Below are 27392 nucleotides of genomic sequence, written 5' to 3' on the forward strand. Positions count from 1 at the left end.
CTGTAACCAATCTCAAATAAAAATAAAAGCAAGCATAAAAAGAAAAACCATGAAACCTTTCACATATTATCTAGATCAGGGGTGGCGAACCTTTATACACCAACGTGCCATTTTTTCTAAAAAATCGTTTAGTGAATTCATAGACGTGCCGTCAAATAATTTTGACTTCATGATTATTGGGATAATAATAATACTAAATACTTTCAACTCAAAACTCTTTATTTACATTGAAAAAAAGAAAAATAAACATTTTGCCATGTCTTGAAACAACTTAAAGTAACATCAGTGTGACTTCTGTTTAGATAGATTAGTTACAAATAACTTATATTAGGTTGTAAGATGTTAGTTTAAGTAGGACTGTTAATTTTTTATTTTTTTTGCTAGTTATCTATTGTTAGCTTGCTTTTTATAGTTATTAATTGTTTTTTAGCATTAATTGTAATTTTTTTTATTAATAATTGTTTATCATTTCCTTTGTTTTATTGAATTTTAATTTAATTGTTACATATACTTCATAGTGAAATAAAAATTGTGATTGGTGGCGTGCCCAAAATATTGTGCCTCGTGCCATAAATGGCACGCGTGCCAATGGTTCGCCATCCCTGATCTAGATTGTAATAAAGATCTCTAATCTAGAATCCTATCTGATCCAGAATCCAACGACAATTACAGATAGTTTAACTCGTGCTTGGAGCTGTATGCTGAAACCGAACCCTAGCTATTATTCGGGCCGGAATAGCTATCAAAAGTAAGAGCTATTTCCAATGAGCAATATTACACTGTATATAGAGATATCTAAACTGACGTCATTTCACTTCTCTGTCCACTGACAATCCATCAATGATCAATGAGTTACAGATAGCAACCAAAAAGAATAAGTTTCTATTGGGATGTGAATATGAATTGACCAATAGAGATGGTGCAGATGACGATTCATTTATTTCACTCAGTGATATAGTTCACCTTCTGGCTAGGACATAACATGGCTTCAGCTTTTTGACATAACACACTAATGTGACTGCTCAATATTTGGTGAACGAAGTTTTGTCCACAAAGTTTGCAATGTAATCTTTTTTTTTGGAATTCTTTTACAATAAACCTATTGGAAACATCCAAATGATTCCACTTAATTTAAATTTGCTGAGAGTGTATTTTCTTGTTCACAAACGACTTCTCACTTTCCTTAGGGCCAGATGAATGGTGGACATCATCCGCACATGATGCAGCAACACATGTCTCCTCATTCTTCTGCGCCATCACATCAGATGCTGCATCAAATGCTGAGCCCTGGGCCACCTCAACAGCAAATGATGCACATGGGATCACCTCCGCCCCAGCATGTTATGCAACAACATCCAGGAATGCAACACTTAACACCTATCAACAATAACGCCAACAGTAACAACAACAATATATCTTACCCTTCAAACATGGTAAGTTTTTGAAATTATTGATTTTTACAGAGACTTTTTACGTGGGCGTTCCTGATTTTTAAATTTGTTTTTCTGTTGCAGTCACAGCAGATGCAACATCCAGGACAGCAACCACAGCAGCAAGGAGGCATGATGTGTGCATCGCCACTCCAGAATAGCTGCTCCAGAGGAGACACACCACAAGAATGGGACAGGGGTGATTACTGCAATAACGACTGCGTTGTCTCACATTGCAGGTACGAACAAATATATCTTATTTTTATAAATAGTTAGGCAATCCAAAATTGCACAAAAAGTACACTGTAAAAAATTCCTGGTCACATTACAGTAAAAAGTACTGACACCATGAGTCCGTAAAATCCATTTCCCCCTAAAATTCACTTTTACAATAATATTTATTTAATTACAGTGATTTTATAGCAAATATTACTGTAAAAAATACGATATATCAGATGGTTTGTTTCGCAAACTTTAAAGGTAAAAATTTATTTCACGGTAAAAAGTACTGGCACCCTGCGGTCCGGTACTTCTTACCGTCATTCGATACGGAGTTTTTTTCACTCTAGTATTAATTGTTTTATTAACATTTAGAAAGTTAAATTATGTCTAATAATGTTTTGGATAGTTCATTTGCTACGTGGATAATCATTTGAGAAGAGTACTTAATATTTTTAGTAGCACTTTCATCTTCAAAAACAACTTATGTAAAACTTTTTCTTAAAACTTACTCTACTATGCGAAGTAAAACTATAGTAAAATCACTGCTCTAAGAATAATAGACTGGTGTCTTAATTTTTGGATCCAACATTCGGTTCTCTCAGTAATATATGAAATGTAAAATAATAGTCTATTCGCATTTACTTTCGAATATATAATCTATTTAATGACACATATAATATTAAATAACTAAAATTTGAAAAGTACTAATTTTGGGAACAAAATCGTTATGGTAACTCATATACCATAAGCATCAAAGTATAGAAATATCCAAACCTGAATGCATTTAATAAATGACCGAGATAATGCTTAGACAAGTTTGTTTTGTCCTTTGTTATAAAACTCGTTAAAATTAACTGAGTTCAATTCAATCATATTTTTCAATCGCTTGAAAAGAAACTCTTGTAAATGGAGTTTTGTATTGAAACATTCTAATTCCGAATGAAAACTAATAAATTAATTCTGTATATTTAATTTATTTAAACCAATAAATAAATTTCAAAATTAATTTTTTAATGACACACATTAACTATTAATAATTTTTATGTAACTTAATTTAATTTTTTCTCTCTTTTTTTTAGGGATGTCTTCACAACGTGGGTTGCTGCCAGACCTCCTCAAAATTCTTATGCATCTGTAAAATAAGTTGAAATCCTCTTTAAACTAGAGTACACTGTAAAATTGAAACAATAAAAACAAATTAAACGCGGTGAATTGTTGTGAAGAAAAATGACTTAAAACAGATGACTTTATGAATGAGTTAGTTGACTTCAGAGAGACTACGCACAGATTCCGCGTAATGCATAAACGACTATTGATTTATTATTATTATTCTTATTATAACCACGATTAACACAGATATAATTTTCATTTGGTGATTGTTTTTCCTCTTTTCCCCGTGAAAGAATGAAAAGGTATATACAAAATAGTGTCTGAATTATATTTTCTCACATCAAACTCTCAACAAATATGTAGACTATTTGATCAGGAGAAAGAAGCAAGTTAGTTTAACTAGTTGTTCTCGTCAATATGTTCGATACTTTTATGTTTAAAGTTTTGTACTGCAGCAAGAAAACTTAAATCTTGAATTGCCGTGTATAAAACCGCTTCTAAACGCGAGTGAGGAATTCGCATTGTTTGTGATTCAATCACTAAAACTTATTGTGTACAGAAAAAAAGTGTAAATGACAAATTAGAATTTTCTTGGTTGATTATCATGAAGACTATATTCGAAAATACTATATTATTGTCAATTTTTTGAATGCTTCGGCTATGGTGCACTGCTTACGACAGGGTAAAAGATTAAGAAGATATATGTTGGAAAAAAAATATGTTTATTGTGATTTTTTATTGTAACTTGTGATTATAAAATCAGTGAAAAGTAAAAAATTTATTGATACATCTTTGTGAAAATTGGAATTTGTTTTTTGATGTTTCAAATTGCTTAAAGTGGATTGTTATGAATATCAAAATAAGAACTATAAAAATTGTTTTGTAGTTCTCTAAGAAAAAAAACGGTGCATTGATGTTATTGTTTATAATTTGTCGTATAATACCACAAACTGAAAATTGATTATAATTTCTAATATTAATATATAATTTTAAATCAGCATGGATAATGTTATTAAAAGAATAATAGAAATTCTCCACCATGATTTCTGATTATATTTCTGAAAACAATTAAGAAATTTAGCCACGAATCACAGTTTTGGTTAACTGCATTCTGCATGTTAAGCAATATTTCTTATAATTTAACATCTATGTACTTCTTGTTTCGTGCATTGATCTAATTATGTTTTGAAATTTCTTTAAAATAAAAAACTGTCAATTAAGTCAGAAACTTTGTGTCGATTTTCAATGTCAATGCATTTTGTACCAAACACAGTCACTGCAAGTCAAAGAATGACTAAGAGACTGTCTCTCAAGATAATTTATGTTTTGTAATTCGTAAAATAATTCATATGCTCATCAATGTGCATCGACTTATTTTCATCACTGTTAGATATCTCAAACTATTCTGTTTTAAATGACACTTTTTAATATACTGGCTAAAAAATGATTAGCGTTTTAAATTCGTTATATATTTTGCAACACATTAGTCTTCATATATCCTAATCAATAAAATAAAATAAGCAAAATTTATTGTTCAAAAGTTATATTAAATAAATTAAATTCTATTTTTGTTTTGGGGTTGTCCATACATAATCTCTATGCATATCGTTCTGAGGGATTCAAATGTAATATTGATTGTGGTTGTTGGTATTTGGCTTGTGATACCAATATTGAATTTTGTCTTTATTTATTTTTTAATTAATTTTCGGCAGATTCATTATAGTACTGATTGTGGTCGTTGGTTCTTTGGCTTATAATACCAATATTGAATTTTGTCTGTATTTATTTTTTAATTAATTTTCGGCAGATTCATTATTTTTTAATTGTAAAAATAGTCGTTAAAAATGCATTGTAGAGTTAAATATAGTACAGTTTATTTGTATTTAATGAGAAGCTATTTGATTGCATATGAAATTGAGAATGCTTATTAAAAGAATTAAATAAAAAGTTTGCATACATTAGAAATTAGAAAAACTTTTATAAAGGAAATTATTGGGAAAACTCTCACTGTCTTTAAAATTGAAACCGCTTTTATAAAAAAAAATTAAGTAATAAAAATGATGAGAACTTATTACTTTGGGTAGGGGTCTAAAATTTCATGAAAAAAGTAATAATAATGTGTATGGACGACTTTTGAAATGTTTATACTTTTTCTTTTAACAAATTGAATTTAATATAAGTAATATAATATGAAATTAATATAAAAACTCCCCGTTTTTTTAAAAATTTAGATTATTATGTTTTAAAAACCATATTATCTAGTATCATATACATATAAACCATATATGTAAATGTATAAACAAGTTTTTTTAGTAGAGTTATTTAAAAAGCTCACTACTATTGCAGCGTTTTTGTACATTCAAACAACAAAAATAAAAATATTGTGTGTATATTTTGACACCGAACATTTTTTGTTCCACGTTGGTGTGGGGTTGACATTTTAAAATAACATTTCTGTCTGTAGAATTGTAGATTGTTTCTATGGTTCTAGTGTTGTATTAATTGTTAAGAACTATAGAAACTTTAGTAAAGAAGTGAACGCATTAAGAAGTTGTCTTTATTACTGTGTATATAAAAGTTTTTAAAAGAAATGGGTTAAAAACAATTTTTTTTCTGGTATTCTAATATATCATGCAAAATAACACTGAGTTAAAATTCTATTACCTATTTTATATCTTCAAAACTAAAATTGGGAGTGTTCATTTTATACAAGGTGTTGCGTAATGGCCATCCTTAAAAATTATTTTTTGAAATCTCTGTCAAAAAGTAGACAACGAAAGTAAAGTCACTAATTATTAAAGCTAGAAAAAACAAAAACCTCTTTCAATATCTTGCGAATTACTACTGAGAAAAGCGGAATCGAAAACATGTTTGATTGCCGAAGGACACAGAATAGTATTGAAAGGTGATTACTTCTTCGAGATTTTTAAAAGGATCAAACTTGATTTTGTGTTTTTTAGTTCAACATCCTCAGAAATGTCCAAATATCGCTTTTCTTATTCCTCTTTTTATTTCAATTTTGGCTTTATTGTATAAATTTGGCTAAAATGTGTACTTTAAGCGGTCATTTCGTAAGACCTTGAATGTTACAAATAATATTTTGTTCATTCTCTATTTCTAAAAATTTTACTCTACTTCCATTTTTTTATACTCTGAGGCCCAATATTTGTTTAATTTTATTTTTGATTTTGGTAAGAAAAATTTAATTGTTGCTCATAATCTAACTAATGGTAATTTTCATGTTCTATATTGTTGCTTATACGACAAAGAATTTAAACTTATGGGAATAAAATTCCTTTCTGACTAACAATTAAACAAATTATTGTAAACTCATTTACTATCCAGGTTTTCAAAATATTATTTTTAGTGCATTGTTCTGAACCAAATTCTATTTTCCGGTTCAGAAACTTGACAGGATGCTAAAAATAGTATTCTAAAAATTTGGAATTTTTTTCTCGGTTAGAAAGTTTATTTTTATTCTGGGGTTATGTTCTACGTTTTCAATTATCTCTTTATTTAAAATGCAAAAATTTGGGCCGAAGAGAATCGAAATGTTTATTTGTAAATCAAAAAAGTAATAAATAAAGTAAAATATTTCAATTCAATGGACGATATTTACTAATTTCTTGAATAGTCTATAAATATCTTAATTTGGGATAAAATATAAAGAAAATTCAAAAACCTTTTGAGTTCTCACTGAATAACTTTCTGGTGGTTTTTTTAAACGTTTTCGCTATTTTGGGTGCAAATTTAAATTATAATTTCTTAATGAGGAATTTTAGTGTTCGCTTTGTATTTTAATTTCTGCAGATAAAAAAAATCTTTCTTTTTTTTGAGTTTATATATCTGCTTTCCATGCGGAAATAAGATGTTACATGTGTGCATAAAATGTAAGTCTTGTATTTAAGTGAAAAACTGAATAAAAAAATATGTTACAAAAGCAGCCTTTGTGTTTATTTCATTTTATATTCTTTCTTTTCTGAGTTGTATTATGATTTGTGAACTCACTATTAAGGTATCCAACTGGTTTCGAGATATTTTTTAAAAAGCCCAAATAAAATATTAATCTTTAGTTTGGTAAGCAGGAGCTCTAAGATTATAAATGCTAACAACTCTTCAACAAGCTTGCAATGCATAAAAAAATTTTTTTTTCTCGATCAATAATGTTATTACCTGTGTTTTGAACTATTATCTTAAAAAATTCAAAAAGACAGTGAAATAGAACTAAATATAGTGTTTATTTTTGTTTTAAAAAAATTCTAAATATAATGCTTATGAATTAAAGTTCAGATATGGATTGTAAGAAAAAGCGAAATTTGCGTCGAAATTGCCGATTTTCGTTCACTCGGATACCTTAAGCCTAAGTTCATAAATATGTTCTGATTATACGACCATAAATGCATCAACAATTGATTGAAGCTTTAATGAATTTAATTTTCCTATCGTCTTCCCAAACCTTAAATGGATTTAAAGTTAGTAAACTTAATATTAACAATGGTATGGTATTAGGTACTTAATTTTCTAAGACTACCTCATCAATCTTAAACCATGATTGCCTAGCAGTTAAGGAACTGGAACTCCAGTTATAAGAAACATAGTTCTATACTCGCGGGTGATTAAAACCTATCCAGCTTTAGATCTATCGATGCCAGATTGCTATCGATACAAGATTGGTCACCAAATCGTGGACACTTTACCTCCCCAACTCCTTAGGCCCACAACTGGGTGATACAGGAATGCTTTGTTACGATTTCACCTCATCAATTTTAATGAAATATCACTAACTGAAACATAAAATTCCTCTAAAACGATATGATCAAAATTCTGTCAATGGAATTAGGGCAGAAATAGCGAACCTTTTATTCTATTTATGTGCTAATTAAATTACGTTCTATTCTTTCCAGGCGGCCAGAGTGCCGCTTGGTATGTGTCTGTTTGAAAATAATCTCTGAATCATAGCTTTTATTTCGCATTATAAAACTTCGTGTGCAAGTAGATTTGCTGTTTAGCTATTAATTTGATTTTAATTGAAATCTAATAAACAGTAATTGAAAAATATTTCAGCTTAATAATGAGTTACGATAAAGTCTCCTAAGCACCCTTTTTGGTAAATAATTGAATAAAATTAAGATAATCAATGTTATGTTTGTTATTGTAGGAAAAATTAGATGCGTCATACATATTATCAATACATAACATTTATTTGGTTAAATTTACTTTTTAGTTTTGTATTTTTTTTACTAAATGTGTGGTAATAAAAACTATAATTTTGAAATCCAGAATTTGCAGTTAACCATATATAAACGGAAAAATTACTCAATGAATGATTTAAATACCGTATATTTTTATTTTATTGACCAGAATTATGTTGTTGTTTACCAGAAATTTCATTACCATATAGTACGGTAATTTTACCAGAATTTACTTGTATGATATTGGAAGAAATTAAAGTTTCAACTCAAAAAGCTAGTAAGAATTTTACCAAAAAAATATGCAAGAAATATTTACCAGAATTTTATAAATTTGAAAGTTCTTCCAAGATTTGGATCAAAGCTAAATGATAGAAAGGTATACAAAATAAGAAACAAAAATAATAATACTTTCACTTTCTGAAGACGAGAAGATATTTTAAAGAATTAACGCATTAAACAATACAACTTAAGCTGGAAACTGACTTATTTTTAAAAAAAAATATTGCGTTTAATTGTTAAGAATGGAGATGATGCGCTTAAATCATTTAAACATGTTACCCTTTTCTCAAAAAAATCCGATTCAATATACGTAGCGTTTCCTTCCAAAGACTATATTTATTAACTTTAATTTGTTTTTGTTTTTTATATAATCCAAAAACGTAACAGTTGCTTAAAAGATAGAGGTGCATCATCTCACTTAGCCACTTTCGGCAATATATTCACCATAAATTTTAAATGTAACTCTACGTCTACAGAAATCCATTAAGTAAGGTACATAGCGGCGAATCTGTCAAAAAACGAGTTGAATACACAAAGAAACAATCAAAATTCTCACACCTGTAACATCAGTCCCTACAAGTGATTTGTAATGTACAAAAACGTTTAAAAAATCACCACAAAAGATTAATTTAAAATAAAATTATTCCCTTACGAAAAAACTAGTTAAAACTTTAATTTACCTTTTTGTAATGTCTCATTAGCATTTCGAAAGTATTTCAGGTGGCTTCAAGATTCTGACTAGAATTGGACTAAATAAATTTAATGGAAAAAAATTAATATTTCTAGAAAAAAAAAGCAAATATACTTAATATGAGGTTAAAAGAACAATGGCATTAAAATTTAAAATCGAAAAAAAAATGCTTCGAAACAAAAATAAGTAAAAAATTGTATTTCAAATGATTACTAACTCTCGCCGATCAAAGATTACCACGCAATCTTAAATGGTCCACTTGCTATCAAGTTAGTCGTGTTTAAAACCTCGTCCTAGTGTTTGACAATAGAATCAATTGCTAGACAACTTCAGGAAATTTCATATTTATATAAGACATAGAAAAAGTATGACTTAAATCAGTTTTGCTCTTTTCAAACATCTTGAATGAGTGAACAGCTTTTAGGTTGAATGCTAGACGATTACTGTTGCCCATTCTCCGCCAATCGTAACGGCCCTGTCGATTGTAAGTATCAGCATGATATAATTTGTAATTTAAATTAGCTTTCACTGTTTAAAATCGACGTTATTTTATATAAACAAATAAGAATATGTAAGTTATCTATCAAGCCTCAACCCTAAGCTACATTAATGGAAATACAGAGCTATATTGCAAAGATCTCGTCGCACTCTACCACAATCTACAATATGTAAGTTGATCCACTGGAAGAACCACAAACTGCAATTTTCATATCACAATCATCATTAATATTCTCTCTGTTTTTTTTTTCAATGTGTGTCCTTATGACCTCGGTTGCTGTCAAAATTAGTTTAATAAAATGTATATACATTACGAAAAATATGTGCCGACCAGAGTGTATCAACCTTATGTTATCGTAATTTAAAAGCATCTTGAAGGCACGGCATTAATCTTCACTTCTTTTGATTATAGATGTTAGTGTAATTTTATTCATCATAATATAATTAACATAAAATATTTCATCGATATTTCAAATACGATAATATCGTAACCGTATTTCCTCTATCAGATTCTTTCTTAGTATTGCAATTAAAACAAAATGCCTGCTTTGCAAAAAAAAATTTAGTGTTGCCAACCGAAAAAAATTAAATGCAGCAGGATTTATAATACTACATAAGAGAAATTTATACAAAAGATAAATAATAACAGATACTTTTTTTTCACCTAATACCAGAAATACCTAATAGTAATACATAATACCAGAAAAAATAACTTTTACATAATTGTTAAAATATTTAGACGAAGTTTTTCCTTTCCTTTTTTGTTGAATTTAGTTTGAAAATTCATTTTTTAATTTCAACTTGTTTTAAAAGAGCTTTGACAAGACTTATTCATATTATAAGTGTTATTTTTCCAGATATTACATATAAAATCTATTATACTAAATCAAGTTTCAGTATTCTGAACAAGAATTCAATCGGTATGAATCTGCATTAAATTTTACTGGTATATGATGAAATCAATACTTTTAATAAGTTTTAAAATTCTTATACAAAAACATAAAATGTTAAGGCTTTATAAAACATTTATCATAAAAATATTTTTTCAGATACAGAATTAGAAACGTGGAAAAAATTTAATCTATAATAGTAAAGAAATTCCAGATGAAAATGATGAGTAATAATTACGGTATTCAAACAGATGAAAATAAACCAAAAAAAAAAAAAATCATCAAGCAAAAATAACCCAAGTTCAAATGGGAGTTTTATCAATAAATCATGTGACAGCTTTGATAATGAAACAACAACTGAGTTTGACATTTTACGCACTTAAGTTTCCTAAATTAACTTTAATGCGTTTAAAAATTTGATAGCAAATATCCAACTGTCGTTTAAGAGAATGACAATTCAAGTGAAGTTCAAAAATTGATTACTTTAGAATGTGTTTTAAGAAACATTAATCTTAAATGCTTTGAGAAATTTTTGAGATTTACGTAGAAAGGTTCAATAATTAGTTTAAGGTTTTAAAATGCATGATGCTTAGATTTCTGATACTTTATGGCGCAGATAAAATTTATAGCAATTAAATTTTCACGCTTATATCATAACTCCTAAAGGAGTTTAAAGAAAGATCGCATTTTAATATTTATACTGACGATGAGGCTTAGACTGTTTTTAGTCGTATTTAATAATGGGAAACGTCCTTTACATGATGGAAAGCTTAATGAGACATTCTTGAGTAAAACTTTACATACATAAATAAAATTTTGCTCGAAATTTATTTTAAAATTAACCACGAAGGTAATTCCGTATTCATAAACGATTCCATAAACGTTAAAGATTTTAATGAATAAGAGAAAAAAAACAGACCTGTTTCTATTTACTGCTTACACTGTAGACACATGTTTATAACTTAATCTTTAGTCTTTTCAGCAACTATTGATGAAAACTCACAGTTTCGTTGTTGGAAAGTCTAAAATGTATATGGTAAAAAATAATGTGCTGCCATCTATTTACGAAAGAGCAAACTATTACGTTAAGGACTAAAGAAAATAAAAATTATATGCAAAAATCGCAAATTAATTTTTTAATTTAATTTCACTTACTACTGATAACGTACTTCATTAAGGTGGAAAAAAACTATTAAAAGTCGTAAATTTATTTCTGAAACTAATTGAATTTTTTGAAAAATATTGATGTTTGATTTTAGTGCTTTTCTTAACAATACTCCATACGACTCATTTTTTTATCAAAATTGAAAATCCCATATTTTCTACGAAAATTACGTAATCTTTAATAAGCCTTAATGAGGCAAAAGATTTTTCTAACCCAATAATACTACAAAATTGGTTTTATCACTCCTTCTGAGTTTTAAAATTTTTAAAAAAAATCTATAGCTAACTAAGAAATGGTACAAAAATTAGTACACTGAGTTTGATACATTTAAAATTAAATACATCTAAAAATATTCTTTTATTATAAATTTATATACAAAATAACTATAAGTAGCAATATTTAAACTATTTACAAATCAGTTTGTACTACAATGCACATAATAAATAGTAACATCTTTTTAGCACACTCTCGTGTATAATTTTCAAACAAAATTTTTAAATTGAGTGGCTGAAATTTTATTCTTAATTTACTTTCCTAGTTGCTTACTTACGCAAATTAATGAGCCCTCATGGACTTAACCCTTTTAATTAATCCTGTTTAAATTTCGCATTACACAATTTAGCAGAATAAATTTCACTCAAATTACTTAAGACTAACTATTTTATATTTGAGATGTAAATTAGAAAAGTTAAATTCTTCAGCATTTTAAAGAAATCTTTCGAAAAGAGAAAAAAAAATACATTTAATACATTAAAAAAACAATTGATATTCATAGTTAACATTTATAGAAAAAACTATAGCTCAAATCCAAAATAAATTACACTATATAGCAGAATCAATTAAGCTGAAATTATTTACGTCTAAATAATTTAGATCTGAGATGCCATAAAAAAATTAAATTCTAAATCATTTTAAGAAACTATTGTGAAAAGAGAAAAAATACATTTTCTTGAAAAAAATATATACATTCATAGTTAACATTTTTAGAATAAAAAAAACTACAGATTAAATTCAAAATAAATGATACTATGTAGCAAAATATATTGAACTAAAATCGTTTACGTCAAAATGTTTTAGATTTGTGATGCAAATTAGTAAAATTAAATTTTAAAACATTTTAAAGAAATTTTTGGAAGAGAAAATTGTAATTAGTTTCTCACAAAAAATAATCGAGATTTAAAGCATTCTTACATTTATAGCACTATTAAATAGAGACTTATTACATTTTCGGAAAAATCGACAGCTGAAATCCTGTAACCGTTGACCAAAATGAATCTCGTTATGTTTCTGTCAGAATTATTATGCCAGAAATTAGAAAAATTAACTTTACAGCATCACTTGGAAAGGTAATTATAATAATTATGCTTAAAAATGAGATTAAACTGCGAGCAACATTTCAAATTAAACGTATGAAATGCGTGTAATAAATAGTTTTAATCTTGCAATTAATTAAAAATCAGTGTTTTGAAATTATATAAAAGCAATGTTTTTAAAAATATCATTTTGTTCAGCATGTAATATATAACAATAGAAGACATAAACAGATACGGATATAAATAGAAATACTAAACAGCAGAACCAGATCAGTAAGTGAAGCAAACTTACCTATCAAATATCAGCGATGAAACCATCAGTTTTTGAACTGATTACACAATAAAAGTATTAAAGATATATTACATGACGTATAAAGTTCTTACATTTTGATATAGGACTTGATAACTTGCATTAAATATTTTCTATGATCTAATACTTTTATTTTATATCCGACAACAGAGCAACTCCTCGTAATATCCAGTAATTTGGGTTCCGTTCACTTTTTAAATCGATCGATGTTATGTACGTTTCATCCGTTCTTCGTATTTTCTTGTACACTGGACACTCATACACATCTGGACTCTTTCCAGCTGTACTCTGTATAGCGTACACGTGTAATACAGGTAAAAGTTCGAACAGAACTTTGGGTATTGACTCCCTGAGACAACCGGACTTGTTATCCCAAGAGGCACCTTCCAGATGCAGGCCATAAATATACACACCTTCTGTGGGAGGTTCTGTCACATCAGACGAACTTATGAACGATGTCACTTTGTTGCGTTGAGACACGGAATCGAGAGCCCAACCTTGGTGTGCTCTTGTTACTTCCTAAAAAAAAGAATACGTACAGATGCATTGTTTAACCACGCTACTAAATCTATCAGTTGATGTGATGTTTTTGAAATTTGATATTTTTCGTTTCTGCAAAATCAATAAAACTGTTGGTTTTCACAGAAATTGGTGTTTGTGTTTCATTTTCCCTGGCTGAACCTCAGAAATTTTCAAATAAATATGAGTGTTACTAACCACACATGGTTAATAAGAAAATTGCTTAAATTATACCGATTATGGTTTGAATTATTGATGCACTGGATGCTTACAAAAAAAAGAATATGTACAGATGCATTGTTTAACTACTATTAAGCAAGATAACTGATGTGATGTTTTTAAAATGGGATAATTTAAATTTCTACAAAACCAATAAAATTGACGATTTTTACTGAATTCGACTTTTTTTATAATTTTTCCTGGTTGCATATCAGATATTTTTCAGATGAATATGAACCTTACTTCCCAGTATCCAGGTAGGTAGGAACTTTATTTACGTTATTCTAGAGCTGCGCAATGGGCTATTACCGACGGTCTGGGAAACATCCCTGAGGATGATCCGAAGACAAGCCATCACAAATTTGATCCTCTGTAGAGGAGATGGACGCCCGGTGGCGGAATGGTAGCTGTTCGCGCTCTCGTGCCACAGGTCCACGGTTCAATCCTAGAGCTGGGCTAGGCCGACTCAGCCTTTCATCCCTTTAGTGCATAGATTCTCAACCTTTTTAACGCTGCCGCCCCCTTAAAGAGCCAAAATCTTTTCAACGCCCCCCTTTGTGAAAATCCAGTTTTTTTATGCGTTAAATTCGTTGGTTTTCTTTTTTTCTTTAAATTAATGTGTACGTTAACTCGATACTTTTATACCGCCTGGTATTCGCAGTCTATTTGTCATAATCAAAATAAATACGGTAACGGAAATTTAAAAAAATGCAACAAAAAATAGTAATTTATTCTTAATTAAATAATTAAAAAAACACCCAAAATTATTTTTTTTTTACATTAAAAAGTAGTATCAACGAAACAATCAAGTAACTATATCAGTGTAACGTTCGGTTCAATATTTTTAGTGAGGTGAAGACGCAAGTCCCTTCATAGCACGATCTCGAGTCGATTTCTCTTTTCTGTGACTAGATAGCATTGAACCTACGTTCAAAAAGGTGGAGAAAGGAAGGCCGATTAAAAATTTTTTGGCGATAATCCACAGTCCAGGGTAGAGTCGACTGACGTTACTTACGACTGACGTTTATCGTCTCACAAAAGTTTGGCTTCAAGGGAAGCCAAACTTTTGTGAGACGATCACCATTTCAAAGCTTCATTAGTTCAACCGAAGTTCAACCAATTCCTCCTGAATCTGAACCTCTGTTATCTCAATATTCACAAAAGGGTTCATAACCCATTGAGGGACTTCCAGAGACAAAACATCATTGAAATAATCAGAAAAGTCCATGTGCAAAGAGTCAAGGTGTTGACAATATTCTTGTGCATCATCAGTGGTAATTTCGTCCTTCTTTTTAAGATATGATAAGATTGGGCATTGGCTGAACTCATTCCCACCAAAATTCTGCCTCCACAAAATGAGTTTTCTTCGAAAGGTAGAAATAGCTGATTTAGTAGGGATCAAAATTGAGCTCGTTGACTTGAAGTTGTAAATTAAAGCCATTAAATTTTGCAAATAACATCTTTGCAAATAACAGAGCTACAGCTCTGTCTTCGAGGAACTCAAGAACAGAGTCGAAACCTATTGAAACATGCACCTTTGGAAAGCCAGTGAATCTCGGTGTGTATGAGCCAGTGATTTTCTTCATCGTTTTTCTGACATAGCTGTTTGAATAATCAATCTTTGGGAGCATTACTGCTAATTTTGTTCACAGCAGGTATAACACATTGCTAAGACTGATGCCAACTGTCGCTTTTATTTTTTCCTACTAAATGCTGTCTGTGAATCATGCAGTGAACAGCTAAAATATCTGATAACTCCTTCTTCAAAACGGCGATAAACCAACCTGCCAATCCACTATTGCAGGAGCTTCGTCAGTGACAGCAGACAAAATATTCACAAGAGGAATGTTTTGCTCTTTAAAATAATATTTGACTGTATTGAAAATAGATTCACCTTTGGTATCTACAGTACAGCAAAAAGCATCTCCTCAATAATTTTTCTTTCCTTCACAAACCGGACATACGCCAACAGTAAAGTCTACATTACTTGGCAAGGCTGATTCATCAACTTGAAAGGAAAATTCGTCGGATATCAAAAGCTTGCATACGGTAACTTCAACCTCTTCAGCCATTTCATCAATTCGTCACAGCACTGTATCGTTGCTTAATTGGATATTTTTGATTAAATTCGATGCGGCTGGATGGGGTAAAACTTTCTAAAACTTCCTCGTCAGCCGGGAGCATCAACTCTTTGCTGATGGTATGAGCCTTCCCAAATTTAGGAATTAATTTTTATGCATTATAAGAGACAATCAAACCTTCGTCGCATTTTTGTGATGAGGTTGCTAGTAAGCCTGAGACTGTAGGTGACTTTAGAAACTTGACTTTGATGATCGGAAACATGATATATCTTTCTTTTGTTTCTCAGGATGAGTTTTTTGCAAATGGTCCTTCTAATGAAAAGTATCCATTGCCACATTAGATAATTTTGTTATAAAATAAACACATGGGTAGTTGAGAGTTTGACAGCGATTGAGCAAATACAAACTTCAAGTACGTGACACTGTATTAACGACACTTATTTAACCGACAGTTTAACCGTTGGTGGCAGCAAAATACAAACGATGAAAGAAAATCAACTATTTCTCCAAATTAATAAACAATTTAGGATAAAGAACTAATTCATCCACGTACCTGGCCAAATAAAGAATAAAATCGAATCGAAACTGGGAAAAAACTTGATTGAAGCGAACGAAAACCATCATAAGAAACTCGGATCAAATCGAGCATACATACTAAAAGCGCATACACTTCAATTTTCACTAAATAAACTTGAATGAGTCAGAGGCAAAAATTCCTGCTCTACGCTGTGCTGGTTCGGATCGGTGGATAGGTGTCGCATGAGTTCGTTTTGTTGGTGGTACAAATCGTGTATCAGATAGTCTTAGTTTATTATAATAATTTAATCTTTTTTCCTTAATATTAATTTCAGATTAATTTTATTTATTATATAAATCTTAATTTATTAATTTTATTTAGGAGTTATTAACTCGTTCACGCCGGGAAAAGTGAAAATACTGGTACGGGAAAAGAGAAAATATTGGTAGAAGAACTATTTCAATATTAGATAATATTCGGGAGGAGTTAATCCATTCTCAACAATAACAATTCACTGTAAGGAAATTTATCACGGCGAAGAAGCAATTCAATATAAAGATTGCATCCGTTAAAAACAATTGGTAGTTGTGGATTTTTATTATTCCCGGAAAAAAACTAAAAAATGAAATTTATTGTTACCAGTTTTTACTCCGGTGCGATGCCAAGATGAGACAATCTAGCGTGACCCACCGGTGGGTCACCCCGGCGTGAACGTGTTAAGTTAAATTTGAATAACAAAACATGCTCATCGCCCCCCTAGTGCCCAAAACATACCCAACACCCCCCTACCGCCAAAAACAAGTTCACCGCCCCTCCGCATACTCCCACCGCCCCTAGGGGGGCGGTATCGCCCCGTTGAGAAACAATGCTTTAGTGGGTCGATAAAATGAGTACCAAGCATGCTTGGGAACTAAACACTGAGGGTTCCGAGTTCGGCTGAGCTGAGGTGGGCACAGTGGGCGATGGCCCTCTATGGGTTGTTGCGCTACTGAGTTTAGTTTTAGTAGAGAAGATGGCTTCCCTACCTTGGTAACCCAACGATATGCGCGAAGTCGAGCACTTTACGGTAGAAAAGTTTAACGAGAACCCAAACCGCTCACTCTCGGGACCTAAGCAGGCTGATCTAAGTGTCACCTATCTGCAATGATGCTTGATTTTGGTGTATAAATTTGTTAGATTAACATCTTCAGTTACTTTTCTCTCTCTCAATCATTATATCGGGGGTGCGAGCCTTGATGCTCAGAAATTTCATTGCTAAAAGCCACGCTCCTCGACTTAGTTGTTCTACTGGGAATCTTATGATCAGTCCACTGCGGGACCCAAACATGATTGTAAAGGCCCTATGAAAATTATTTGAATCATGACTGTTTTTAGAGGTAAAACATTTAAATCTGAATCATAGCTTAAAAAATTTCCGAAAAATCGATCAGTTTCAAACTTAATATTGTAAATGAGGTATGAGAATTTAAGATGAATTCTTTTAATTCAAACCTGAATGTTAGATTTTGATATGTTACTTCCCCGACTTGTTTGATATGTTACTTCCGTTACTTGTTAACAATATTTTATTGTATTTTACCACGTTTATATAGACTTGCCTTCGTGTATGTCTGTCCGGGTGGAATTTTGCAATCGATTTTAAACTAACTTTCCGACTAGCCACAAACTTCAAATTTGGCGCATAGTTCAGAATTGGATGACAATGCATGAAAATGAAGAGAAAAAAGACATACAAAGTAGAATAAAATTAAAATTTAGAAAAAAAATCATTTTCGAGATTGTCTTTTGTTGTCGATTCCATTATTTCAAATTAGTATTACATGTCAGGTGAAAAGATTTTTACTGTCGGAGTATTTTTATTGGCTGAAAAATCACGTGGTAGGATCCAGTTTTTCCTCATTCATTTCTAGATCGTTTTGGTTGTCATCAGCATAAAACTAATGAAAGTCGTAAAGGTATTGTTTTTCTATAAAGATTTTCGGATCCCTAATTTAAAATGAAAGTTCTATTATTTTAGTAGTGGTCTTGTAGTAGTCTTGACTACTCTTGACTAAGAAAAATAATCTAAATAAAAATATATATTTTTAAAAACCACGATTTTTGTAGTGAAGAATAATAATTGAAAAGTAATAATTTTAAAAAATATAAAATAAAAATTAAAAAAATTATAATTTAAAATAAAAAAATTCAAAATAAAAAACAATATTTTTAAAAACCACGTTTTTGTAGTGGAGAATAATAATTAAAAAAAAATTTGAAAAACGAAAAACGTGGGGCGAATGAAATACATAACAGAACATATACGCATATATATACACATTTTCTATACACATTTACACATGCACAGCTACATGCATATGCATATACACAAACATATTCCATATCTACATTCAGATACAATTGCAATTACAGATATACATACACATATTCTCAAGAGCACACATACACACACTAATATAACATTACTGTTATGTATTTCAAGCGCCCCACGTTTTTCGTTTTTCAAATTTTTCTTTAATTATTATTCTCTACTACAAAAACGTGGTTTTTAAAAATATTGTTTTTTATTTTGAATTTTAAATGTAAGGATGTATCACAGGAAAGACTTTAATATCACTATAATATAATATATAGTCAGCTCAATTCTTTATTTATCACACGTTATTGAAGAGCTTATTATTAAACAATTAAAAACCACAGCAAATTGAAGACAGAGTAAAATGTATGAGTAATATGACTCTTTTTTCTTTTCAGAAACTATTTAATTTTTGAGCTGTGAAGTTAAGAAAATCTTAGATATGAATTATATATGTTTCGATTGCAAGCATCAATGGTATTCGCGATTGTATTATGGCTCTTTTCTTTATGCACTAAAACCAATATGATTTGCCAAGACTTTTTATTTTCCTTTTTCCTTTCAAATATCGTTATAGGATTGGATATGTGATATGTTGTTGTTTTCCAATAAGTCCTGCAAAATTTTTATACATTTGGATGGAAAAAAGCTCAAATATCTAAATGCACTTTTAAATGCCTCTTTGAAATAGACAGATAATGAAAATTTTAAACGAAACGTTTTTCAAGTAAAATAAAAACGAAGAAAGTAATTTATTTTTGCAGATCTAAGACGAAAAATGTAGAGCGCATCATTTTCGAAAAGCAATAGTGATTGATTTTCAGAGGTGGTAGAAGTTTATTGTGACTACGTTCTTCGTTTTAGGATAGGCCTACACAAATTTGTTTCTTTTAGGTCTATTTAAGAAGCGTGATTTTTAATTTTTCTTTAATCTGTTAATGCAGATAAGTGGTATAAATTTCAAATAAATATATGTTTTGCTTGCACCTCTATGTAAATTATTATAATTTGCTTTTGATATCAGGAACAAATCTCCGGTTGAAATTTCAGTCGAAAATTATTCTGACGATAGATTCGATTTAGTGTTAATGATCGATTCGGCACATTGTAGACAGGAAAGGATTGAAAAAGTTATTTTAATCCAGAACAAAATTCTTATTCAGTTCTGAACGCTCTAACTAGTAGGAAAGTGGTAGAAATTTAGATTGATGATCACTTCCACTTGTTGGTAAAATGATTATATTTGTGCTTCGAACGTTTTGTAAACATTTGTATTAATATCAATCACAAAACTTTAATAGAAATTTGACTGCTTTAACTAGTCTTAAGCTGTTGAAATTTCGAGTGCAAGATTCCTTACACTAAACCTAAAGAGAGTTAAGTAAAAACAAACACTTAGTAAAAACAAAAGAACTACTTGTAGAGTGTTCAGCACATGACTGACTGATTTCATAATTATAAATCTCGGAAATAAAGAGTAATAAAAATGGAACTAACAGTATGTCTATTCTAAAAGTTTTATGCAGAAATTTCGGAATTTAGTCACAAAGGTTGCCAACAGGAAGCCCAATATGGTGTGCAGATTTCTTGAAAAGAATACAAATGCCATAAAACTGTTATCAATCTGTGATATTCCAGTACCAGAAACACTTGTTGTTCTATAGAATATACGCCTCAAACTTCCTAAACCTTTGCAACAGAGTCCTTTTACGTTTTAACTCAAGAACTTATAGCTCTTGTCATCGATGATTTGTAGCACCTTCTGTCGGCAACCTTAGTTCGAACCTTAACTAAAGTCCGAAATTTTCACGAATAAGATTCATAAGTTACGAATTTCATAAGACGATAAATTACGAATAAGATTCATACCTGTCTCATAGCAGTTAAAAATCCTGTTGGATTGAATAAACCAGAAATCCAAAAAGCATGTGGTTTTCCATTGAAACACCACTGTCTGAATTGCTGATCTCTTTCTAATAGTTCTGTAAACCAAAATCCCAAAGTACTCGATTCCCAAGATACCTAAAAATAAATGTTAAGGAAAATAGTTTTTTACGGAGTGTTCAGTAATGTAAAATCGTTGTTAAAAAATAAGTACATGACTTTGCAAGTTAGTGTTTAAATTCAAAAAGCACATAAACATAATTAAACTCTAATGATCGTTTTCAGTTTCTGTGAAGGTGGAACTCAAAGAGGAAATTTCAGCAGATTATTATAAATATAACAGGCAGTCAAATGAAAACTGGACACTCACTACAAATGGACAGTAGAATTTGTTTTATTCAAAAATAATTCCCGAAGCGTTGATACATTTATCATACAGGGAGACAACACAATCAATTTCAGTCTTGCAGAAAGAGTTATAATGACTGGCAGAACGTCCCTCACTCTTGCACTTCATCCTCTGAAAGAAACCAACGTCCTGTCAACACAAACATCTATCTTCACATGACCAAAAATATGGAAGTCACAAAGAAGAAAAATCTAATAATGGATGATAATGATCGAAAACGAATTTCTTCCCTTTGTGACTCGTCGAATTTCCAGGATCAGATGAAACCAGGCAATTTTATCCAGCGTAATTCGCTTCGAGAGAGTTCGATCGCTTTGCGGTGATGTGCGTTCTTCGCAAAATCTTAGTTGCTACTCGTGTGCACGTGTTAAGAACATTATGTGTTCGCCAAACGCAACGCATATACAACAATGAATTCCGCTTGTTCCAGCACCTTCAGTTCCCGAAAAACGAACCGCCCTTCTTCGTTTGTCTTCTTTTTCAATATTGGATGAACTCAATTTTTATTCCAGAGCATTAAGAAATCTACTTTGTTGAGTTGAGAGTTTTCACAACGCATTTTTTTACTCTACAGATGGCAGCATGGATTCGTAACGACAGTGTTGCCAACGTTGCGAAAGAATGTGTGTAATTTATGTTGCTTGCTCAGTTTTCGTTCGACGTCATTCGCCCATTATATAAAAAGTAAATATTTAATTTGCAATAATAACACCATCATTATTTTTTACTATTTATTTGTAACACTAACCTTAGTCCAGAGTTCAGGAACTCTTGCTTCGTAGATGGCATCCAGAGCATCTCGTAAGGAATCTTTCATGATTATGACACCATCAATGGCTAATTGTAAGTCTACCAAATCATTCCGGACTGTGGTCAGTACTTTATTCATGCGATCTAACTCAAGTCTCAGGAAAATATTCATAGGCTGCAATGGACCCATCTCTTGAAGTGCTCGACGAACCTATAAGTAATCTTAATTCGTAACACTTTTTTTAAACTTATATTGATTTTATTTATTTAAAAAAAAATACGTTTTTAAAACCTATGTTTTACTTTTATAATTTTTTGTGTGTGTTGAACCGTAATATTGCGAAAAATTTCTTCAATCTCAAAACGGTGCCTAACTGAATACTAACTGCAAGCGACGTCACGCTTTTGTTAGCCAATCAAGTTTGGCAAATACATATGACGTCGCTTGCAGGTATCCAAATAAATCTGTTCCGAAAACTGATTCCTCATGGTAATAAACGCAAGCTTTAAAGCTGCAACGTTAACACGGCATGCACAACCACGTGATTTTTTGCAAGTACCCAGTTGAACCATTGCATTTTACCGTGCATTTCCTTTTTAATTTCTTTTTACCGTGTAAATTAATCTTTCTTGAATGTATTATAACATAATATGGCTTTAACAGAAACAAAATTGTTTTAATTTAACAACTTATCAACGTTTCAGCAAATTTGCACAATATTATGATTAATGTTACAGGTATTATTTTTCAGCTTTGAACCAATTTTTCTGAGAGTACAATTTGTTGAGAAAGAAGAAACCGTGTATTACAGGACACGTGCCCTCACTCGATTGCTCATTATTTCTAATAGAGCATTACAACCGTGTTCTTTTCTTAATTTTTACTTAAAGAAATATCTACGCAATTTATTCTAGCGGAAACTTAATAATTCTTGGCTGATTCCTGTGAAATGACTATGGGTATAGCTATTAATAGATCGCAAGCCATTAGAATAGAATCAAAATATAAAAATGTCCACATTTGAGTTAGCATTTATTAGGCTAGTTTGTAAGGTGTTGAAAGAGTGATGAATGCGCTATTTCTATTTCGAAATGAGAAGGTACATGATTCACAACTCATTCTTTCCAAGCAACTTGGACAACAGGCCGGGAAAGCCTGGTTGGTAGGGCATTGGACCCATGTCCAAGAGTTCGTGGGTTTGATCCCCGCCGGCCGAAGAATCCCCGTGTAGTAAGTGGTGACTGAAGGACGTTAAATCTGTCGAGTAGCAAAGTCCTCCATGTTCCCATAACAAATCAATAACTCTGGGGGATCCAGGAGTTTCCTTGTCCTCTGGATTGGTTCAAAATTACAAGGTTACGGAGCTGAACAATAGTAGTCGTAAACCCAAAAATTGGGTCGGCTGTTCACCGACGGATGTAAAATAAAATGAAAATCTACTTGGACATTGATTTCATAAAATGAAATTAGGCTTTTTACTTTCTTTTTTTAGTTGTAACGTTATTCTCACCAAGATCTGTATGAATTAGATATCATTTCTCCATTACATAAGAATGCCATTTGTCTTGCATTTAGAGGCATTGTATGTTTTCTACCTTTTTTTAAATTTTTATACAATCCTTTAATTTCTTTTGTAATAAATAAATAGCAGTTAATTTATTCTTCATGTAGATGCTAACGAAAATAAAATGTTAGCATATTTAATATTAATTAGCATAATAATGTTTAGCGATTTTGAACACAACTCAGAAGACAAGGGAACTTTGAATCAAGAATTGGAACAAACACTTTTTGATGGAACTAACTATCTGTTTCCAGATTTAAATACTCTCCGACGAAATATAATCCAATGAGTGTATTTAGATCATTGCAAAATTCATAATTTAAAGATTTCAACGCATTTATATTTTTTGGGGCCTGCTACATCATAAAGTTTATTTCAAATCAATCAATCCAGATATTTATAGAATGAAAATAAAATATTATATTATATCATCATATCATCCATATTGCGAGGTACTACCAACACAAATCTTGCAATCGCCACTTGCAAGCCCATTTTTAAAGCAAATTATTTTGTTCCAGATGTCAATAAAAACAATACTTTAGGTCCATTACCAAACGAAACAATAGAGTGTTTATCCATCCCAAATCGAATAATTAAAGCTCGCGTAAACTATAGGCGTCGGAATTATCTTACACAGAACGGCACTCAATTCGCCACAAATGTGAGCAATTATTCCAAAGGGGGATCTGTTATTAGGTAACAAAATATTATCAGTTTCACTTCACATTTCATATTTATAAGAGGGGGAAAGAGAGTTTGTCTCAGAGGTATGACTTACTGCGATCAAACGTCATCTCCATGGTTACAACATAAAGACTGATGACGCTTCTGCTTTAGTGGAGTCTTCTCGGGGACAGAAGCAAAAATATAAATGCCAATGATGGTTCAAGAAATGATGAGTGTTTCGGAATATCGATAGATTTAATTATCGATGATAATTATTGCGTAATGTGCTGTAGCTGTAGTCAGTCATACGTATTAGAATTGCTAAAACAGTACACAACATAGTCAGAAATTTTGGAACGTGTTGAAAGATATTATCTAGCAAATTATATTATCTTTTAAATTAAATTATCTTAAACTTGATTAGAAGATACTGTTGTTCAACTTGAACAGAAGCGTTGTTCAGTTTAACATCTTATTAAATTGTCAACAAACATGCGTAGAATTGTGGTTCAAGATTACCAACTATATATATCTTGAAACGATAATTCTGTGTGGGTACTAAATGTTCTAATTTAAATTATGTCGATACGAACGATAATTATGACAATACGAACTCATCTTTGACATTTAGATTGGTCAGTTTTAAACCATATTGCTAATTCGCTGCTTTGCTGGTCGTAACCATTATTTCTTTATCAGTTTTAAATAAGAAAAGGTTAATATCATAAACCTATTTCACTTATTGTTGGGACGTCAATGAAAATTATAGCATTCTGGACTTTTCCATTATTTAAAGTACAAATAAAATAAATTTACTTAAAGTACATTCCAAATAAAGAATTCTTGTCTAAGGAACAGTGACTACTGTGGTCGCTATAGTTGCTCTTATACTGTTTATTTTAAAAAGAAAAGTGTTCGTGTTTTCGAAACCACGCAAGCATAATATATAGCATATCGATAGGTATTGAAAAAAGCCTTCATTTTGTAAAATATTTTTAGTAGATCATCAGAAAATATTACATTTTATTTAAATTTGGACAGAAATAAACTCAACTCTTATAAAAATTCTGTGTGATTACAGAATTTTTTTTTCAAAATTTCTTACTGTTTGTCAGCAAAGGTCATAACATAAATTGCTATTTATTCAAATTTAGGGGAATCATCAACTCTACCGTAATGAAAAGTTTTGCACTCTTAAAAATCTATCTGGAATCGGAATCGCTAAAGGTTTGTCACCATTTGTAGAATATTATAAAAAAATAGCTTTTTATATTTAAATTGGTACGGAAATTCCTAAAACAGCAGTAATTAGAAAATTGAATGCCAGAAAAAAGTATTGGAAATTTGTAAAGGTGTGACATGGGATGTTACGCAAACATTTAATACTCTGTGTCTTTGTTTCTGTAACAAACGCTCCTATTAAAAATTAATGGAATCATGATTAATGATAAGTTTCGCGTGACTAGTATGTCGATATTAATTTTGCTTGAAGAAACGAGGAAACGATAGATGCTTTTTATTTTGCAACAAAAACAGAGATCCAGATGAAACTTTTGCCTACTTAGCTGCTCCCTTATATGGTCATATATGATTGATGATATATTCTATTTGATGATGAAAGGGTAATGAATTCTACTTAGTTATCAAGGAACAATTGAAGTTTGCATTGCCAACGAGCACAGAGTTCCAACGGGAATTTTGGTGCTCTAGTCAGAGGAAAAATATCGATGGCAAGATTCATTAAACGTAGACACAAAACTAATTTAATAACAGAACAGTAAAAAAGAGCAATAACGCTACGTGATAACTGCATAAAAGAATTCCAATAATATTTATATTCAAAAACGCTGATTATCAAAATAAACCGTCACCTATCATCTAAAATAAATCGCATCTATTAAAATAACTAATACTTTTTAAATCGAAATAGTTTGGTTAACGTTTACTAGCAAAAGTATAGTTAAAAGTTTCGAATTCAGAATATCCTTTTTAACTATCAATCAGATATTTAAATTTCAAAGATGCCTAATTATATAGCTTGATTTAAATTTAATTGTAAAAGGAATTAATAGATTATAAATGAAGCACTTTCATTCCATTACTAAACTCCGCTTCCCTTTTAACAGTTTAACTATGTACGAAAATCTGTTTTAATGTTATAGCTTACTATAATAAACATTTTCTACTAAACATAAGGTTTTGACGTTAAATTCAATCGTAATAGTAACGATTATGATTAATAAAACGTCACTTAAAAGTATCGTATTTGAATTTTAATAAATCATGTAATAATATAATGGAAAATCTTTATTTCATTAAATAATTAATTAATTTTCTTGAAATACGTAGTGGATTTATGAATATATTTTTAGCTTTCAATTTCAAATAACTATATTTTGTTTGAGTGTATTTTTTTCAAAATTCACTGTAAGCTAATTTAAAACAAAATAAGCATCTTGCTTCAAATAAAAATATCCATGAAACAGTGTATTCTATAAAATACAAAGAAAAGTGTAGCTTAAAAGAACTATTTTTAATGCTTCATTGTCTTTCATACGAACAAGAAAATTAAAATGCTTATACATAAAACACAAATAAATATTTATCTTTGATTAGTATATACAAATGATTAAAATGTGCAACATATTTATTTTTAAGTCTATTAAATAAAATAAATTATATGACATAGTTAAAAAAATACTGCACTTACAATTTATACTAAACTCAGTGGCGCGACAGCCCATAGAGGGCCAAGGCCTACTGTGCCCATCTCAGTTTTTTTTGACCTTGTGCTCTGGGGTGCAGGGGCAGATGTTCCGGTCAGGTGGTCAGCCGAACGCGGAACCCCTAGTATTTAGTTCCCAAGCATGCTTGGTACTCATTTATCGACCCACTGAAGGGATGAAAGGCTGAGTCAGCCTTGCCCGGCCCGAGGATTGCAACACTTTATAGTAACTTTAATAACAACGTGAAAAACAAACGTGAGATTTAAAAAGACAGTCGTTTCGGTACAATAAATAAGCATTATCAACGTCGATAGGCAGAATCAACAGAAATAATTGAAACTAGAAGTTGTCGAGTGGTAAAAATTGACCAATAAGAAGAGGAATAAAATAAACAAGTTTGGTTAAGTTGAAGTGGCCTATTCTATGGATAAGTAAAGCATCTTGCTAACTTACTGCAACCTTTATAAAGCTTAAAGTTGAACTTTCTCTTTTAAAAAATTTTTTTTATTGTACTTGATTACATCATATTATGATTTAAATAAACACCTTATTTAAATTGCTGTTAATTTGCATAATATCATGATTCTTGGTATAATA

At 30.5% G+C, this 27392-nt stretch overlaps 2 protein-coding genes across 4 annotated transcripts in view; one reads left to right on the plus strand and one right to left on the minus strand.

Annotated features, from left to right (window-relative positions):
• The window catches only part of LOC107437091 (uncharacterized), a 209611-nt gene extending 202909 nt beyond the window's left edge, over positions 1-6702 (plus strand). For all 3 annotated transcript variants that reach the window (XM_016048981.4, XM_016048980.5, XM_087157235.1), the window contains exons 10-12: positions 1188-1433; positions 1515-1669; positions 2732-6702. In XM_016048981.4, coding sequence (XP_015904467.3) covers positions 1188-1433; positions 1515-1669; positions 2732-2795 — 465 coding nt within the window. In that variant the 3' untranslated portion in view covers positions 2796-6702. The remainder of the gene's footprint in view (positions 1-1187; positions 1434-1514; positions 1670-2731) is intronic.
• Positions 6703-11752: 5050 nt separating this feature from the next.
• LOC107437090 (dynein axonemal heavy chain 5) overlaps positions 11753-27392 on the minus strand; it is a 156088-nt gene continuing 140448 nt past the window's right edge. Inside the window, exons 52-54 of the mRNA XM_043043611.3 lie at positions 21834-22046; positions 20662-20814; positions 11753-13619 (exon numbers count right to left, since the gene is read on the minus strand). Of these exons, the coding sequence (XP_042899545.3) occupies positions 13230-13619; positions 20662-20814; positions 21834-22046 (756 nt within the window). The 3' untranslated portion in view covers positions 11753-13229. The remainder of the gene's footprint in view (positions 13620-20661; positions 20815-21833; positions 22047-27392) is intronic.

The sequence above is a fragment of the Parasteatoda tepidariorum genome, chromosome 2, assembly GCF_982258835.1.
Source record: "Parasteatoda tepidariorum strain Cologne lab strain chromosome 2, Ptep-v5.0, whole genome shotgun sequence".
Lineage (NCBI taxonomy): Eukaryota > Metazoa > Arthropoda > Arachnida > Araneae > Theridiidae > Parasteatoda > Parasteatoda tepidariorum.